Source organism: Pelecanus crispus, chromosome 1 (genome assembly GCF_030463565.1).
Source record: "Pelecanus crispus isolate bPelCri1 chromosome 1, bPelCri1.pri, whole genome shotgun sequence".
Classification (NCBI taxonomy): Eukaryota; Metazoa; Chordata; class Aves; order Pelecaniformes; family Pelecanidae; genus Pelecanus; species Pelecanus crispus.
The window spans coordinates 62,831,322-62,847,578 of record NC_134643.1 but is presented as its reverse complement, the minus strand read 5'-3'; the positions used below and the strand labels follow the sequence as shown (position 1 = coordinate 62,847,578).

The following is a 16,257-nucleotide window of genomic DNA, read 5'->3' as shown; positions in this document are numbered from 1 at the left end:
AAGTTTGGAAAAATTGGTATTATAATTTTCATGTATTTTAGCAATATTATGTATTGTAGGCTACATTAGGAGTTCACTTTCAGAGAAACTGCCTAAAGAGTTATACTCCATGAAATTCTCAAAAGAAAGAACTGACATGATCATGTAGGATCACAATATTTCAAAGGCACCTGTTTAGGATGATAAAGCTTAGAAAGTGATTTCCTGTGCTGGCTCATCACCAGATAACAACAAAAGTTTCTCTTGATGTCCAAATTATATATGAGAAGTGGAAAAAATGCACTTATATTCCCCAGTTCTCTCACTGCTCTTAATTCTGCATGTGATCAAACTCAGTGGTTTTGCAGTCACTAAAAAAAGTGTGTGCTCTTAATTCCATGCAAAACTTTAACAATTTTGTAATTTTCACATAAGCAAGCACATCAAATTAGTAAAAAAAAGGAAGTTAAACATTTTACTTGACTTACTATTATTAAGACTACTGACTATGTATTTTCATTAAGTATATATCACAAGTAGAGGTACTTTTTTCCCCCCTCATGTCCATTAAGTACCATCTTTTATGGTTAAATGTTTCCTGACAATTGGAAAGATTAAATTCATCACGCCATATGGCTCCAGACAGACATTGGCACTGTTTGTAGAGGGGGACTTGAACTTGGCCTAAATCCTTCACATAACAAGCCAATTTGTTCACTTCAGATACAAAGCAGAGCACAAACTAACATATAAGCAGCATGGACAACCAGGGAGTTTGGACTCAGCTGAGCTAACAGCCATGCTCACTTGAACTTAATTACAAATAAGTTCTACCTGTCTAGTACTAAGAATATATTTTGTACATTAATGAATATAGAAAGCAGGGGTAATGAGTTGTCCACCATATTAGGAAAAATCTAAAAACCATACTTTTTGGTTTAGATATGTTCAGGAGGTCATGCAAATCAAACCTTTTCAAAGAATATGACAGGAGAGGAATGCAATATGCAGGCCTGTATGGAAATTGCAAAAGGGCATCCTATTCTTGGCCGTGTTTCAGATATATTGTACCTTACTGGATTTAAATTTTGAAGGGATAGCCACATAACATACATTCAGCATCCACAGAAAACTAAATAACTGTAAAAAGTAACATATATACTATTTTTACCTTGTAAAAGAGAAGCTATGAAGGCGGTTGCTACGCTGCTAGAACACAGAAGGATTGAATGATCAAAGCGGTATTTGCCCTCTGGAATCCAGCCCAATATAACTGCTGCCACTGCTGCCAGAAAACCAACTACTGTTGCCTGAACCTGGAAAAGAAAAAGACGGTGAACAATTCTTAAAATAATTGATAGACTTACAAGGACTACAGAATCATTGTCTGTTACTCTCTCCTCCTATCTACATTTATTTGTGAGGTGTAAAGGGAGCATGCTTACCCATTTTGTAGAGATGACAATAACCTTGGATGATCAAGAAGAAATCTTAAGCCAGCAGAAAAGGCTTTACCAGCGTTTCAGAGACTCAAGAATAACAAAAGTAAAATCAGGGAAAAGAGCTGGGGATTTACCAGGAGCCAAAGCTGAAATGCCTAAAAAGGGTCCCAAGGCTGCTTAAAACAGTGAAGTCACTGTATAAACACTTCACCTATTTTTTGAGCATGATGTATTGTAACATATGAACATGAAACAGTTCTTAATCTTAATAAATAGTTACTTTGGAGAACAAACATTCCTCAAATGACCCAGCTATTTAAGATATTGTTTATTGTCCAAAAGCTCCATCACATACTTCCTTTAAACATTGAATCCAATGCAAATACAGTACAGAAAACATTTGAGAGGTCAAATTTAAAAGGTTTTGCCAAACCTGAATTTTTTCTCTAATCATCCTCAGATCCTCTCTCAGAAAAATTAAAAAGAAAATACCCTTGGTACAGTCACAAAGAATACTTTAGCTCTGCTTCTGATAAATATAAGCTCATATTGTTTTAGAGAACTACACTGTTCAAAAAAATATCAGTCATGCAAACATTATATGTTAAGTATGAGCCAGTGTAGTAGAGCTAGTTTCCTATTAACACTGTCCATCTCCATACTTACTAATGTTTGTGATGGACTTTTTCAATAACTTTGCTCACTTACAAGACTTTATCAAATAAGCCCATTATATTTACCTGTTTTAAGGCCAAATTGCCAATTATTAGGTTCCATTTCTCAATGGGAGAATCCATTTTTCCAATATTTACCTGTCAAAATTACAAAAGAATTTCAGACATTTGGGTTTAAAATTGTATTACTGGAAAATGCACTGATAAGGCAGAAACCCAAAAATAATTCAACTGATACAAAAAAGACACATTCTGAAAGCAAGTTAAAAACCAAGCTATACTTTTTTCAAGTCAAGCATTCCTGTTGATTTTAAATTGTACTTACAGTATCTATCAAAAAGTAGCTAAACTTGATGTAGGTTTACATAGTAACTTGTTTACCATTAGCTTACTGTGTAAGATATACTAGCCACCTTGCATTCCAGGAATGTCCAACATCACCGTGGATGATTAGATTTAAATATATATATGCTGGTTAGATCAGCAGCTGGAAGGGCAACTTAATCAGTGTTCAGTCACTTTAGACTGAACTTGTTTCTACGGCCCTTAAATTCTATGAGCCAATAGGAAAATGTGTAAATACGTATGCGTGGACACACACACTCTCATGCAAGCGTGTTAATTGATTGCAATGAAACTACTTGCATAGAGGAAGTGCAAGTGCTTACAGAAGATCAGAAACCACATCTAATACTGTTTAGTATTTGAACTTTTCATTTATACAATACAGCTAGAGAGTTATGGTGCTGTAAATAAGTCCAGTCCTAAGGCAGTAGCTGGAAAGACAGCAAATAAATTATTCAAAGAAATGAAAAAGTACATACATACTCTTTTATAATGTATTTCCTACTTTTACTTTTTTTTTTGAGTTAGAGAACAAGATCTGAAGAACATTACATACCACTGCAGTATGACTATATTTGAAATAACTTCCTTTTTGAGATAACTGAACAATTTTTTACATGTTGAGTATAAGTTTTAGTGGTTTTCCTATAGAACACTAATTTATAAGATAACATATTTCTCAAACCACAGAAAGTCTTAACACATATTTTTTCCTCTTTTGATAATTTATTTCCAGTTGGTTTTACTTCCATTTCTTTTCCACTTTGTTTCATTTTGTAGTAGTAGTGACTTGCAAGGAACAAAGTATTAAAAGAAATGCTAACTTAAAAACTTAGAAATATAAGAAGACACTTTATCTCAATCTACACTATAAATATTTTAGTGTTCAAAACACAGTCAAAGCTCCACAAATACATGCATTAAATTTCAATATTACAGCAATATTTAAGGAACTGCAGATAAGAATCTCCTTTGCATCCTTCTTAAATATATATGCTAAATGAACAAAATGGCAGGCTATGGAGAGCTTCACTCTTTTTCTCCTTTGAAGAAGTTTTTGAAAAGTATCCAAAAAAATCCCTGTTAAAACAGTAATCTTGCAGAATGCTTCATCCAGCCTAAAAGTGAGCTGCTGCCAAATGGCATAGCTCTTCTCTCTCCTACTTTCATCTACATGGTCACGTTTTCCTTCTTGAACCAGATCTACCAGCTCCATGAGTGAGTTTGTGGCAACATAAATCTGCTTGCTGGTTTGACGGAAAATGCTTTTTTTCAGGGAGCAAAAACCATTTATCTTCTACAAAATGATCTGATCCATTACATGCAACCATGTAACCATGCACAAAGGCTCTTAGAGTTTGGAAGGGAGAAAAAGAGCAGGACAACTCCTTTCAGCTGCAGATTTCCACAAAGTAAGACCAAGTTTATTGTGATACTGTGGAATAGGTGGACCTAAACAAAAAGTTTGTAAAGTCCTATTGCTAATGCCTAACCCTGATAACATGCAGTCAAAACAAGAGTCTGCATAAATTTACAGGGATGTCTCGATTAGTGGTGTTTTGGTGTTGGGTTGGTTTCTTTTTTTACTTCCTCTTAAAAAAAAAAAGAAAAAGGAATAAGGAGGAAAGGCAACAGTGGGAACCGAGGCAATGAGAATGACTCAAACTACAGAACAAAGCTGAAGAATACAAAACACACAATATAAATGTTGTGCTTGAATGAGCAGTTGACCTAAGTACACCTCACACAGTTATGCCAGCACAGTAGCGGGGGGAGGGAGAATGGTTTACATTAACACTAACATCAAAGAGAAGTACAAGCTATGCCCTGAGGTAGATTCAAAACACAGTCTTGAGACAGATTTAGTGAAATGACTGATTCTAAAGTGGATGGAAAATTGTAAGTGACCAGTAACACACAGCTAAAGTAGGAATTTGGGCAACAAGATGAACAAAGGTGATCAGGCAAAACTTGAAACCAGATGTATAATGGATAACATAAACTTGCTAACAAGGCCTTACTTTTTGGCTGACTACATAATTACAATAGAGTAAAGATAATTAGCTTACAGCCCCAACAGCATAGACATGTCTACAAATTCAGATGCAATTATAAGCTAATGTAGCAAGAAGGGTATGAATTAGCTCCAATGCTGAACTCATGTTAGAAATTTCCTCCTCAAAGGTAAAGCTATTCACAGGGCACAGTCTTGCATTTATTGTAAAGACAGTATCTGGTGGGGAGCCAGCTAATGCAAATTTAGGTCAGAGAAAGGAAGATTAATCATACAACTGCCTCCAAATAACTGTCTAGATATGCCCTGAATTAATATACTCCTTCAGTTTTCACCTAGGATGAGGACGACAGGACCAAAGATTGGATGGCTAAAGAGAGTAGGGGGTCAATGAAATCAATGTAAAGAATACAAGGGTCAGAATAACCACTTTCACAGAAGTCTGAGAGAACTGGCACAGAAATTACAGGTCCAGTAGTAAGCTTTTTGATTAAACTCTCCAGCAAGGAATGACACAATATGACACAGCACCTGTTTTTAAAACCTGGGGGAAGCAGAGCAATCAAGGGAACTGTCCTGGAGTTTAAATTCATATCTGGCATCTAAGCCCAAATTGTCACCTGTAAGAAGTTACATGTAATATATAACAGGTTTCCATAGCTTTTGTTTTGGTTTTGTTTTTTTAACTAACAATTAGAAACATTACTGAGTTCTTGTGTATTTGTTTGTCTTTGCAGTAGCACTCTGGGGGATGCTGCTGGCTATCCACCAGCTCGCAGAGCTGTGCACATTGCAACTGACGTTGAGCATGAAAAAAGACACATAAGAGAAAGTTGGAAGGTTCTTTGCAAGATAAAAGCCATTTTTTCTGGTTTTGCACATGTATAAACTACATACAGTCTTGCTAGCATTATCCTGATAATGATCTGTACTGTTCTTTTTTTCTACAGTATTGTTCTCTTAAATCTCCAGTGTACTGTGCACATGCGCATACACACACACTGCACCATTTACTGATGAGCTCCTCACCAGCTGGAACAAATTAGATCCACCACTGGCAAAAGAGAGAATGTTCACCAAACTGTGACAAGCCTCTACCTGCTCCCCATGAAGGATATCCAATGAACTTGCAATATGACTAAGGAAGTTCCGGAAAGTATTTCAATCACTTGTGTAACTTAGTCCAGGCTCTGTCATGATTCTTGATGAAAACAGGTCATACAAGGAAATCAGAGGCATCAGAAAACAAACACCAAAAAAAAAAAAAAACCCCAAACCCACAAGCCTGTTAATGCAAAGCTGGGAAATAGCTCGGTGCCAGTGGAGCTGTGACCGTGACATTGGGCAATGCCAAAGAAACTGGAAGTCCCACATGCCACATCGCACTGTCTGAAGAAATGTATACTTCACTCACTTCTTCTTAGCCAGTTAATTAACCTTCATGGTGATAGGACGTGAACAGAGCTGGCTAACCTGATTTGGCCAAGACAGACGTAAATGGCATTCATGGCACACTTGAGTAAAAGCCACTGAAGCATCAGCTGATTTGTGTCTTGGTGAGACTTAATGACAGTGCTAAGTGACACGGGTAACACTCCTCAAACTAAGCCCTCTCAGAATGGGCTGTTTGAGTCTTGGTAGGAGCTTGGACTTCAAATGGCCAAACTGGCTCTGAAAAGTCACATTCAAGATATCTACAGATCATGCTACCACACTGTTACTGGGATATTCTTAAGAATGCCATTTTGGGCTGAGGGGAGCAACCTGAACCTCATGATGCCAACTTTAGTGAACCACTGAACACGCAGCCAGTGTTGTGGAAACTCCAGTATCCTTTACCCGTGTGCGTGAGAGGGGGATCAACTTCTTGACTTTGGTAACAGTTGATGGATAATATGAACTGAGGTCAGGATTCCCAGTGCAGAAAAAGGGTCTGCCTGACCCTTTTCCAAATGTCCCCTGAGAGCTGCAAGGTTCACAAATAGGATGGCATTGGTAGGGATGGGGAAATCAGCCATTGATTGGACCAGAGAAGAAGTTCTGGAATTGTCATCTGGCAAAGGTCATAAGCTCAACTGAGACGCAGAATTAAAGATCCCATTGACTGAAGCAGAAGTGGCAGAGCTGATTCTGATCCTCTTTTTTTAAGCCTTCAGTAAGGCACTGGTAGACCTTGGACTTGATGTACTTTTCACTATGCAATACAAGCACTTTCAATCCTCAGGCCACAAACTGTACCAGTCAGGAACAAATTAAGCCACAGGTCAACACAAAAAAAAGGAAGGTAAAAGACAAAAGTATTCATGCCTGACAGTAAAGGCAGTAAGGTTTAAACACAAAATATTGTTAAGAAACAGTAAGAATACTCAGAAAAGTAAGAGCATTAACAGCAACCAGAAAACAAGACTGAATAGCTAAGGCTGCCAGTGACAATGATACAACAAAACATGTCAATTCTTATGTATGAAACAATGGATATGGGGCAAAAGTAATCAATTTCTATAATGGGCATGAAACAAGCAAACCTTCATAGGACTGCTAAGGCTCTGTCCATCATGGTGTGCATTTGGGCAATAACTCAATATAACATGGCAATGGAATTTATTAATGACAGAAAGCTGGGAGACCCTGTCAATATAAAGCTTTGTAATATCATACAAAAACTGGATGACCTTGAGGATTACAGCAATGAAAACAGATCAAATTCAACAGCAGAAATGCAAGGTCATGCACTTATGGACTAATAATATTTCTGCCAAAGGATGGGAGTGACAGCTGGAAATACCACAAAAGGAGAAATACTAGGACACAGTCATTGATCGCAAAGTGACTGTAAGGTCTAAATCTGACACTGCTAGGAAAATAAGCACATATAAACTTAGAAATTTTCAAGAGCAATTTTTGAGAGAAATAAGGAAGTGCTGTTCTACAAAGCCATACTGAGGTTTCATCTGGAGTTATATACACCTTTGACCAAACATTTTCTAGAAAGATTTGTTCAAGCAGGAACAGGCAGAGAGAGGGGTCCTTGCTGGAGAACAGAAGAACTATCTTACGAAGGAGAAACACTGCACAAGGCAGTGTCATACAGAGATACCCAGTTCAGGTACCAGAAATAGTCTGGCCATGTTATTAGAACATTCTGTTCACGATAGTTATCCACACACAGAGAAAATATATAGGGTAAGGTAATCTGACTTGCTCGGGCTAAAATAATGAAGGGATGGAACATCTCCTGAGATGTAGAGAAGAACTATGACAAATACGCAAAAAAGAAGACATAGAGAAGACCTAGTTATGCTATGCTACAGCGTTGACACACACAAAAAAATAAGTACACCCAAAAATTCCTACCACAACAACAACAACAAAAAGGAATAAAATTATTTAGCTAAAAAGCTACAAAAGAGTTTCTTACAGTTTGATCAACAAAGGTCTGGAGTAGCAATGGGAGCAATGCTTCATTTTGGTGCCATTCAAATGGTCTTCAGAAAAATGCGTTCAAAATGTACACATATTGTTAGCCTATTCAAACCCCATCAAAGCCAAAGAGGTCTGTTAACCTTACACAATACACACATAAAATCTCAAAAATCTACTTTATCTGTTCTGAATGATGATGCAGAAGAGACCAAAGAAGTAAAACTTTGATGTGTGATTAGAAGAGGGTCATCTTTTTAACTAGTAACAGACTTAAAGAGCCCCCGTAACAGCCAGATTAAGCCATAAGCATAAAACACCTGTGTTCCAAAGATTTGTTTTCCTTTTAAAATATTTAAAACATGTATCTGAAGAGGAAAGGGGAAGAGAAAGTTACTCACAGCAGTTGACAGCCGGGATGCCAAGGTCATTTCCAAATTTCCTTTGAGACCAAGAAGTGCAGGAACCAAGATAAAAACTTCAGTAACATTCTTGAACACATCCCAGTGCTATTTAAAGGATATAGTGGGAAAAATTCACTTGAAAAATTCTATTTAGACCATCTGCAAAGTATTCAAAAAATTCTGTAACTCATAACTTAAGCCTCTTAAAAAATCAGTATTTTTATATTGCATCTAGAAGTCTAAAGCCAGAACTGTTATCTATCTAGATGAAACAGATTTATGACTGCATACTACTACTTCAAAGATGAGAATACCAAAAGTAAGAGATAGAAAACTTGGTCTTAAAACAAACCTAGTTAAACAAGATGTCATTAATTTGAAGAGGGATTTTTAATAACTTTAAAATAGCACGAGGTGCTATGACTGCTCTTGAATTCTGCTCTTAATTTACAATAATATTTTCATCATTTCCCTTCCAGCTATGTAGAAACCTCACATAAAACCAGCAAGGAATTAGTTGTCAAAGGGACAGAGACTGTAAGTGAAAAAAGATTCTCTTAATTCGTTTACTTCTAAGTGTGAAATTTAGAAGAGTACAGTTTTCAAAAACCCAGATTTTATAAAGCAAACACAAACTCTCCCATAAGTTTTTGTCTGTGATGAGTTCTCAGCACAGAAATGCTGTGCTACTTTATATGTCTGTCAATCCATGTATTTAATTGGTAATCATCAACTTTAACTAAACTAAAATAACAAAACTGTAAATTATCTTTATATTCAGGGATTTTAAATTATTTAAATTACTAATTTAATTTAAAAGAAAAAATCAGTTCTCAAATGTAAACAAGAGCTGAGAATTTCCTATATGTGAAGTTACATAAGTATTTACTACTGGGAAAGAATAGCCATGAAATGGTTTGTAAAAAAACAAGCTTAGAATGCTTTGTTGTCTTCAAATTTTCATTTTCAAAACATGTTCTGTCACATTTCAATATCCTGTTGACATCACAGTTTAATGTTTAGTTTAAGGTGAAAAAAGGTGGTACTGACACTAGCTATTTATTTTTGCCTTTGTGTCACATCTCTCTCACACATGGTGAGCCAGACTGGGAAACCAATAAAGATTAAAAGTAATATAGAAGGAAAAATCAAGATATATCTCAATCCAGCTCAAAAAACAGCTACACAAATACTGACATTCCCTTAAGGGAAGGAAGGCAAGGTGAAATATTGGGTTGGAAGCCAGTAGGAGCCGTAGGCACAACTGCCTCTTTTGGCTGATCATTGTGCTGTATCATGAAGTAAATTATGTATTAACAGAATACAAACAAAGCATCTGTACAAAGAATAAATTGGTAAGATGTAAATGAACAAAGCACAAGATTGACATAAAACAGTGCAAGGAAGCAGTAAAGTTTGCATGTCAATTTTTATTTTCCTTTTTCTTGATGTATAAAAGTGTCTTTTCATTGCAACGGATTGAAGTCCAAGCTTCCTTTACTCTCTCAAGATTTTGAGTGACAAAGATGGTCCCCTCCTACTCCTCTTTAAATTAACTTTGTAAAATCTTTAAGTGTAGCTAAAGAAAACCCTAAAGCTGAATCATAGAATCGTTTAGGTTGGAAAAGACCTTTAAGATCATCCAGTGAAACAAAACAAAACAAAACAAAACAAAAAACAGATTAATTTCTCTACTGCCTTTCAGTTTGGATATTTTTTGAATAATTTTTTGTGAATCTACACATACAGGAAGAGAGAACCCATGAGGTTTGTATTTATAAGAAATTTCTGGTTTTTAAAAAACAGAAATTAGGTAGGAAATAAAAGTAAATATAGACTTCAAAATACAAAGAGAAGGCAAGAAAATAGGCTAGTCCAATAAACCTTTCTTAACCATTACTTTCTCCAGAATTTTCTTTAAATATACTGCACAAAGAATTATTTCATAGGCAACTGTTACTTCTAACCCCACTGAAATGCTGCTGGCATCTACAACTGTGTTAAGCTAAAAACCAGTCCTAAAAACATTCCATATCAGTAGGGTCTTAGCGATACAGTACTCCAACACAGGTTTTAAAAATATTATTAAACTTAAATCTTAAAATTCAGAGAAAGTTCTATTTTATCTTAACCCTGAATAACTATCATCAGTTAAATCTGCAACCACAAACCATGCTAATCTGGCTTCTCTTCATGTTTGTAATTCCGAGTGTTCAGTATACCTAATGTTATATAAAAAAGTCATTTACATACACCTGAATATTCAAAAAAGCTCTCAATCACTTCATATGAATTTCATATAACATATGAATATAATGCACATTTTCATATACCATATGCATTATTATGGACCAAATCTACACAGTATTTCAGAAATTGCATAGACTCAAAGCACACAAGAAGATGAGACAATGCAATAAATTCTTCTAATCTTTTTAAACTCCTATGTGTTGTGGCATCACGGTTACTTACAACTTCCACTTGACTACATATACATTTACCAGTGTCAACAGAATTTTGCATCATTACTATATTTCTATCCTTAGTTAAAGCAGAAGGTAACAGTTTTATTCACCAGCTTACTGTGGCTAAGCGACAACACTTACCAAGACTTGAATGACTCCAAATTAAACATTGGAACTGTTTAAGATGAGGCTTGGGGAAAGAAGTAGCAGAACCATACACAGACCTAGTTACTCTTCAATATTGTAAACATCTACAATATCACACGTTAGAATTATAAACCCCACAGACTATCTGTTAAAAAAAGTATCTTCCAAAGCAAATACCAACCTGTACAATATCCAAAACCATGCCAGCAGAAACTGTTCCAAATCCTGCTAGCAAAAAAGGTACAAGTATCTGTAATGCCATAATACTACTAGATTCTTTGGGTTGTTTTCTACTCCCTTCCACAATGATATCTTCATTACCGTCACTAGATAGGTTGTCTTCCTGCAACATGGCATCTGTTTCTGAAGTGTCCATTCCATCACAGTAATTATAACTGGTAAAATCACCATATTTAGGGCTACAGCTAGATGGGCTGTGTCCATTACTACCATGAAAACTTGGTTCAGAGAAGTGATGGTACTCTGTGTGTTGTTCAGACCTAACATTAAAATTGTGGCCTGCCTGTTGCAATCCATCTTGCCAGACACCATTCACTTTTTTGTGTCTTTCATCCTGGTTTATTTGGTAAACAACAGGAACCATACTCAAAAGCAGTCTCAAAAATTTATCGGACTGAATTGTGTTAAGATTTATGGTCCAGTTTACAAAACCTTCTCTGTCATGAACTTTGCTATTTGTTTTGGAGATGGTAGATCTGCCTTTACAGTTAGTCATAGTGCTACAGAAGTACAGGTTGAAAAGCACTTTGTTCTTCAGATGTCAGTGAAGAAATCTTGTAGATGAGTCATCAAGTGCCACACTTGGTGATTTTAAAACAGATAAACCAAAGTGATCCTTTTTTGCATGCAAAAATGTTTTTTCATTGATCTTGGATCTTCAACAATTCCGTAAGCAAAACTGGATCTGCAAAAAAGTAAAAAGTATATATTCAAGCTTTAAAATATTTTAACTCTACAGAAAACACAAGATACTGGTTTAAATTTCCAGACCACCCAGTATCTTTCCAAAGCAAGTATTTGTAGAAATGCCAATCTCCTCCAACATTCAACTGCTTAAATTGAAAGAAATTAGAAGGTAAAAAGGGAAAGTTGGTGGGTGAGGAAGTTTCACAAACCAGTGTACTTTCCAGTGAAAGAAAGAGACAGCAATGTGGACTGTAAGTGAATTGGTGAGGGCCTAACTTTTGCCTTTTTAAAGCCCAGGAAGTCAAAGCCTTCAGACAGATACTGCGTGTAGTCCTAGACTTCCAGTGGCCTTGAAAGCAGTAGCTCCACAGAGAAACGTATTTCTGCAAGGCGCAAGGGTCAGGACAAATGGGGCCCACATGATGCACTGTGGGGCCACTGTTGTTCCTCCCACTCTATGCTAATGGCAAGGAGAACAGAAAAAATAAGGGAAAAAAACCCTAACTTTCAAAACACTATCAGAGGTGGTAAGCCCAAAGCAATATTCTGGGTGGCAAAGGCCTTACGTGTTGACAGTCCCTGCCCTCCATCCCCACAAAAAGATGACAAACCAATACTGATACATACAATTCAAAAGCACGTCAATTTAAAAGCAGAGTAACTGAATTTTCTCTGAAGCAAGCATATAAATTATGTTAAATATAAAGAGCTACTATATACATAATAAAACTGGACTTTTTTTCATAAAATACTACAATATCAACGAAAGGAGACAGTAATGAAATTCAGACCAATTAGTCTAAATATTTTACATTGGTCTAATTTAAAAATAAACCTGCAGTGTTATATTCATAAATATGGCATATTAAAATTTAATGCAAATTAGAAAAAATGTTAGGAGTTAGGATAATTAAAACAAAGATATTAAAAACCAGATTTTAATTTAATTTTGCATGAGGTGTAGGTTGCAGATATTTCCTGAAAGACAGGTTATTCTTATGTCTAGTAACCACTAAAATGTAATTATTTGATCAATATTAACACTTAATGTGGTCAGTTTGTTTTGCTTTCTTCAAATCATGCAAATACAATATATTTTTTATGTTTAATGTGATTTAATGTGCATTTGTCTCTATTTTGAAATTTCCATTATGGTAGAAAATTAAACAATTATATATTGGCAGCCTCAAGTCATTTGACATTTCCTCCATCAGAAGCCACTTTCCTCTTTTTCAGTTTTCACGTTGTGATAATAGTTACGGTAATTTACTGAAGGAAAAACATTTTCATTTGACTTGAAGCTTTGTTGACTTTGGTATTTATTACTAGACTCCATGAATACAGGTAAATGATTGGCATAATCAAAGAAACAAAGGTCAGGCAGGTCCAGCATGATGTGGGATAACACAATTCCACAAGCTCAAGACACTGTATCTAGGCAAAGCTGGGAAAACATATTTTTACAGACTGCAGGAAATAAAAATAGTTTAGGGTTAGAGGATTTTTAATCTATTTTTCCTAAGACAACAAGGTTCCTAAGATCATATCATTTATGTTATGATCCCTATACTTCCCCTCCCTCCGTTTCAACGTTTTTAAGTCATCCAATATTTCTGGAGCAATTTCAGATAGACTTGACAGAAAGTAGAGATGTCAAGCTTTTAGTAACTAATGGCCTTGTAAGAGATCCAAATTTGTGCCCTTGCTGTAAGGCATCCTCATATATTAGTTAGGATAATTCACTCATATACAGCCACAGCAAATCCACTTCAAAAGTCCTGCTGGTCACAGAATTACCTGGTTTGGTTTTGTAAGTGAAGAGAAGACTCAGACACAACATGAAGATTTTCCCTCTGTCAATGGCTTTAACCAAGCCAGCTCTGACCAAGAAGTAAATATGTAAAAAATGGCAATGGAGTTTATTGCTTGATTTACAAAAAAGTCAAGTTTTGCAAGAAAAAGCAATCTTTTTTCCACAAGACCAACAGAGGAATTTAAGTAACCAAGATTCCTGCAATATCTTTTGCCGCTCTGTAGCGGATTGTGCTATGTTAAACCTTTTAGCGTAAGTGCATAAAAACTCCTAGGCCTCAATTCTGGTTTCCATACACTTTAATTACGAGTAACAAAACAACTTTTGCTGCTATCCCAGAGGAGCTCTAACCACAGGCCAAAATGGTGCTCTGTTAAGTGCTACAGAAAGACAGAACAAGAAGAGATAATTTTGTTTCTTCCTGACCCAAAGGTGGCATTATCTAAGTAAAAGAAACGGTGTGTAAAAAAAGACAAGCAGAAGCAGATGTATCATTAAAATAGCAAACTAACTATTATCAATTTCTAAGACAACAGCAAAGAGCTTTATAGAAGGATTGAGAGGAACAAAAGAGAAGAGAAGTTCATGGAAGCTGAGGAAAATTAAAATTTCAGGAAGGGGGTAGCCTAGGGTGCTGAAGGTTGGCAACTGATGTATGACAACGGGAAGTGGTACATTACTTATGAAGCTTGCAGAGGGAAAAGCTTTGGATCACTTTAGCTGGCTGAGTTTCAGCTGGTCACAAGAAACATCTAGATTAGAGAAACTTTATGATAGAATTCAAGAATGGGATGTAGAATTAAGAAGTAAAAGTGTCTGTGATGAAAGACACATACTTAGACCCACAGCAACCTCAATGGATTTTTTTGAGGGTGGTGGTATTTTTTTTGAGAAGTGGAGAAGTAACAAATGAAGGATTTTATTTCACTCACAGGAAAATACATTGAGAAAATTTCCCAATAGCTTTAACAAAGCAGAGTCTGGCTCTCATTGTGATTTCTCTAGTCACATCACCAGAGTGCTAGACCAGTGACTCACGGAAATTATTCACTAGTATGGAACCCTGGCCAAAAATATATGGGTTAATTATCCATAGTTTTCTAACATATGGAATTTTTTCCTTAAGTTTTTACTGTCTTCTTTTTAAGACACAATTCTTCTGGGAATATTGTGGTTTCACTTAGTATGAGAAAGTGTTAACAAATAGAAATAGCACTTAAAACTAAAAAAAAGAGGAACAGAAGAATAATTTGGTTGACTAGCAAGTTACAAAGGAAGGAAGAGGTTGGCATGGACGGCTAACAGTTGAAACAGTACAAAGCAGTTTGGATGACATTCATTTATGTTTTTCCTACCAAAAAGGCTTGGAATGACAAAAAGTGAGCTAATGATAAATGCTGAAAATAGAGAATTTAAGAAGACAAATTGAAAAATGTACTATACAGTGAAGAGTAATTACTTCCTCAGAGCATACAGAGAGGAGATAACTATGAAGCGTTCTGTAACTATTCACTTCTAAAAACCTGTTCCAACAAAGATAATTTTCCAAATGTCATCTGATGCAATAATTTTATCCTGAGTTACGGGATGCTAATATTGCTGTACTTTTACAGGTTTTTTTGTACCTACAAAATGCAGCAAACCATCTAAGGAACAGTATGATCTCAGGGACAAGAACTCCCTAAGAAGCTTTATCACTGACAAGAACAATGCCAATTTTGTTGTGTTGTCTAGAAAAGATATAGCCAGCTAAAGAAGCAAGCTCTACTTGAGTAACTCAAATGAGGGAAAGGAGGTGAAAATCTCAAAAATCCCATCCCCAGTTTCTGTAGAAATAGGAGATAAGTCAATCTGGTTTCTTGCCATATGATCAGGAAGTCACAGAGAAAGGTGAAGTACTAAAAAAATGAAAAGAGAGAGACAAAGATCCTTTGAGAAGCCAGGAAGCAGCCTCAGATTTATCCTACCTGGCATGTTATATATGAAATGAAAGGACACCTTGTCTTTGTCCCTACAAGCGAAATAATGAGCTATGCCCAGACTATAAATATAATAATTTCCGTTTCTTTATTGTCTCCTCAGTGCCTACTTTTAATAGTTTCTTCTTCCCTTCATACATTTTATAATACACAACAATTACTGTGTATTATTCACCTCTCTTTCTCAGTCCTGCAAACATACACAAACGGGAAATACAGCCATACCCTGCTGTTTGCTGGATGTGTTCCTGAAAAGAGAGACACTTAGCAATCCAGTGGACAACAAACCAATTTCCCCCATAAGAATTAATACAATTGATGCATACAGCAATTTAAAAAATACACACAGAGACAGTATATAGGATGTGGAAAATGGAGAGGCAGAAGCAGATGATGTGGAAAATAGACAGGACCATGAGCTGGAAAAGATGCTGACTTTTGGAAATAAGACAGCTGCTTTAGAAAAATCTCAGATACTTCAGCTATGAAACTGAACACCTGATCATTATCACATTTTCCCATCCTTTATCTTTGATTGGCTTGATTGGTCTTGGTTCATCTGAGGAAGATGAAGATGACAAAGAAAATGTAACTGTTCAGGAACAGGCAGCAAGAACGCTCTTCATTATTACCCAAACGAATTGCCAA

The 16,257-nt window shown here is 36.0% G+C and overlaps 1 protein-coding gene across 2 annotated transcripts in view; it reads right to left on the bottom strand.

Moving 5' to 3' along the window:
* Positions 1-11,626, bottom strand: part of SLC41A2 (solute carrier family 41 member 2) — a 47,997-nt gene extending 36,371 nt beyond the window's left edge. For both annotated transcript variants that reach the window (XM_075716775.1, XM_009483048.2), the window contains exons 1-4: positions 11,072-11,626; positions 8,276-8,383; positions 2,162-2,233; positions 1,151-1,295 (exon numbers count right to left, since the gene is read on the bottom strand). In XM_075716775.1, the coding sequence (XP_075572890.1) occupies positions 1,151-1,295; positions 2,162-2,233; positions 8,276-8,383; positions 11,072-11,626 (880 nt within the window). The remainder of the gene's footprint in view (positions 1-1,150; positions 1,296-2,161; positions 2,234-8,275; positions 8,384-11,071) is intronic.
* Positions 11,627-16,257: the final 4,631 nt, after the last annotated feature.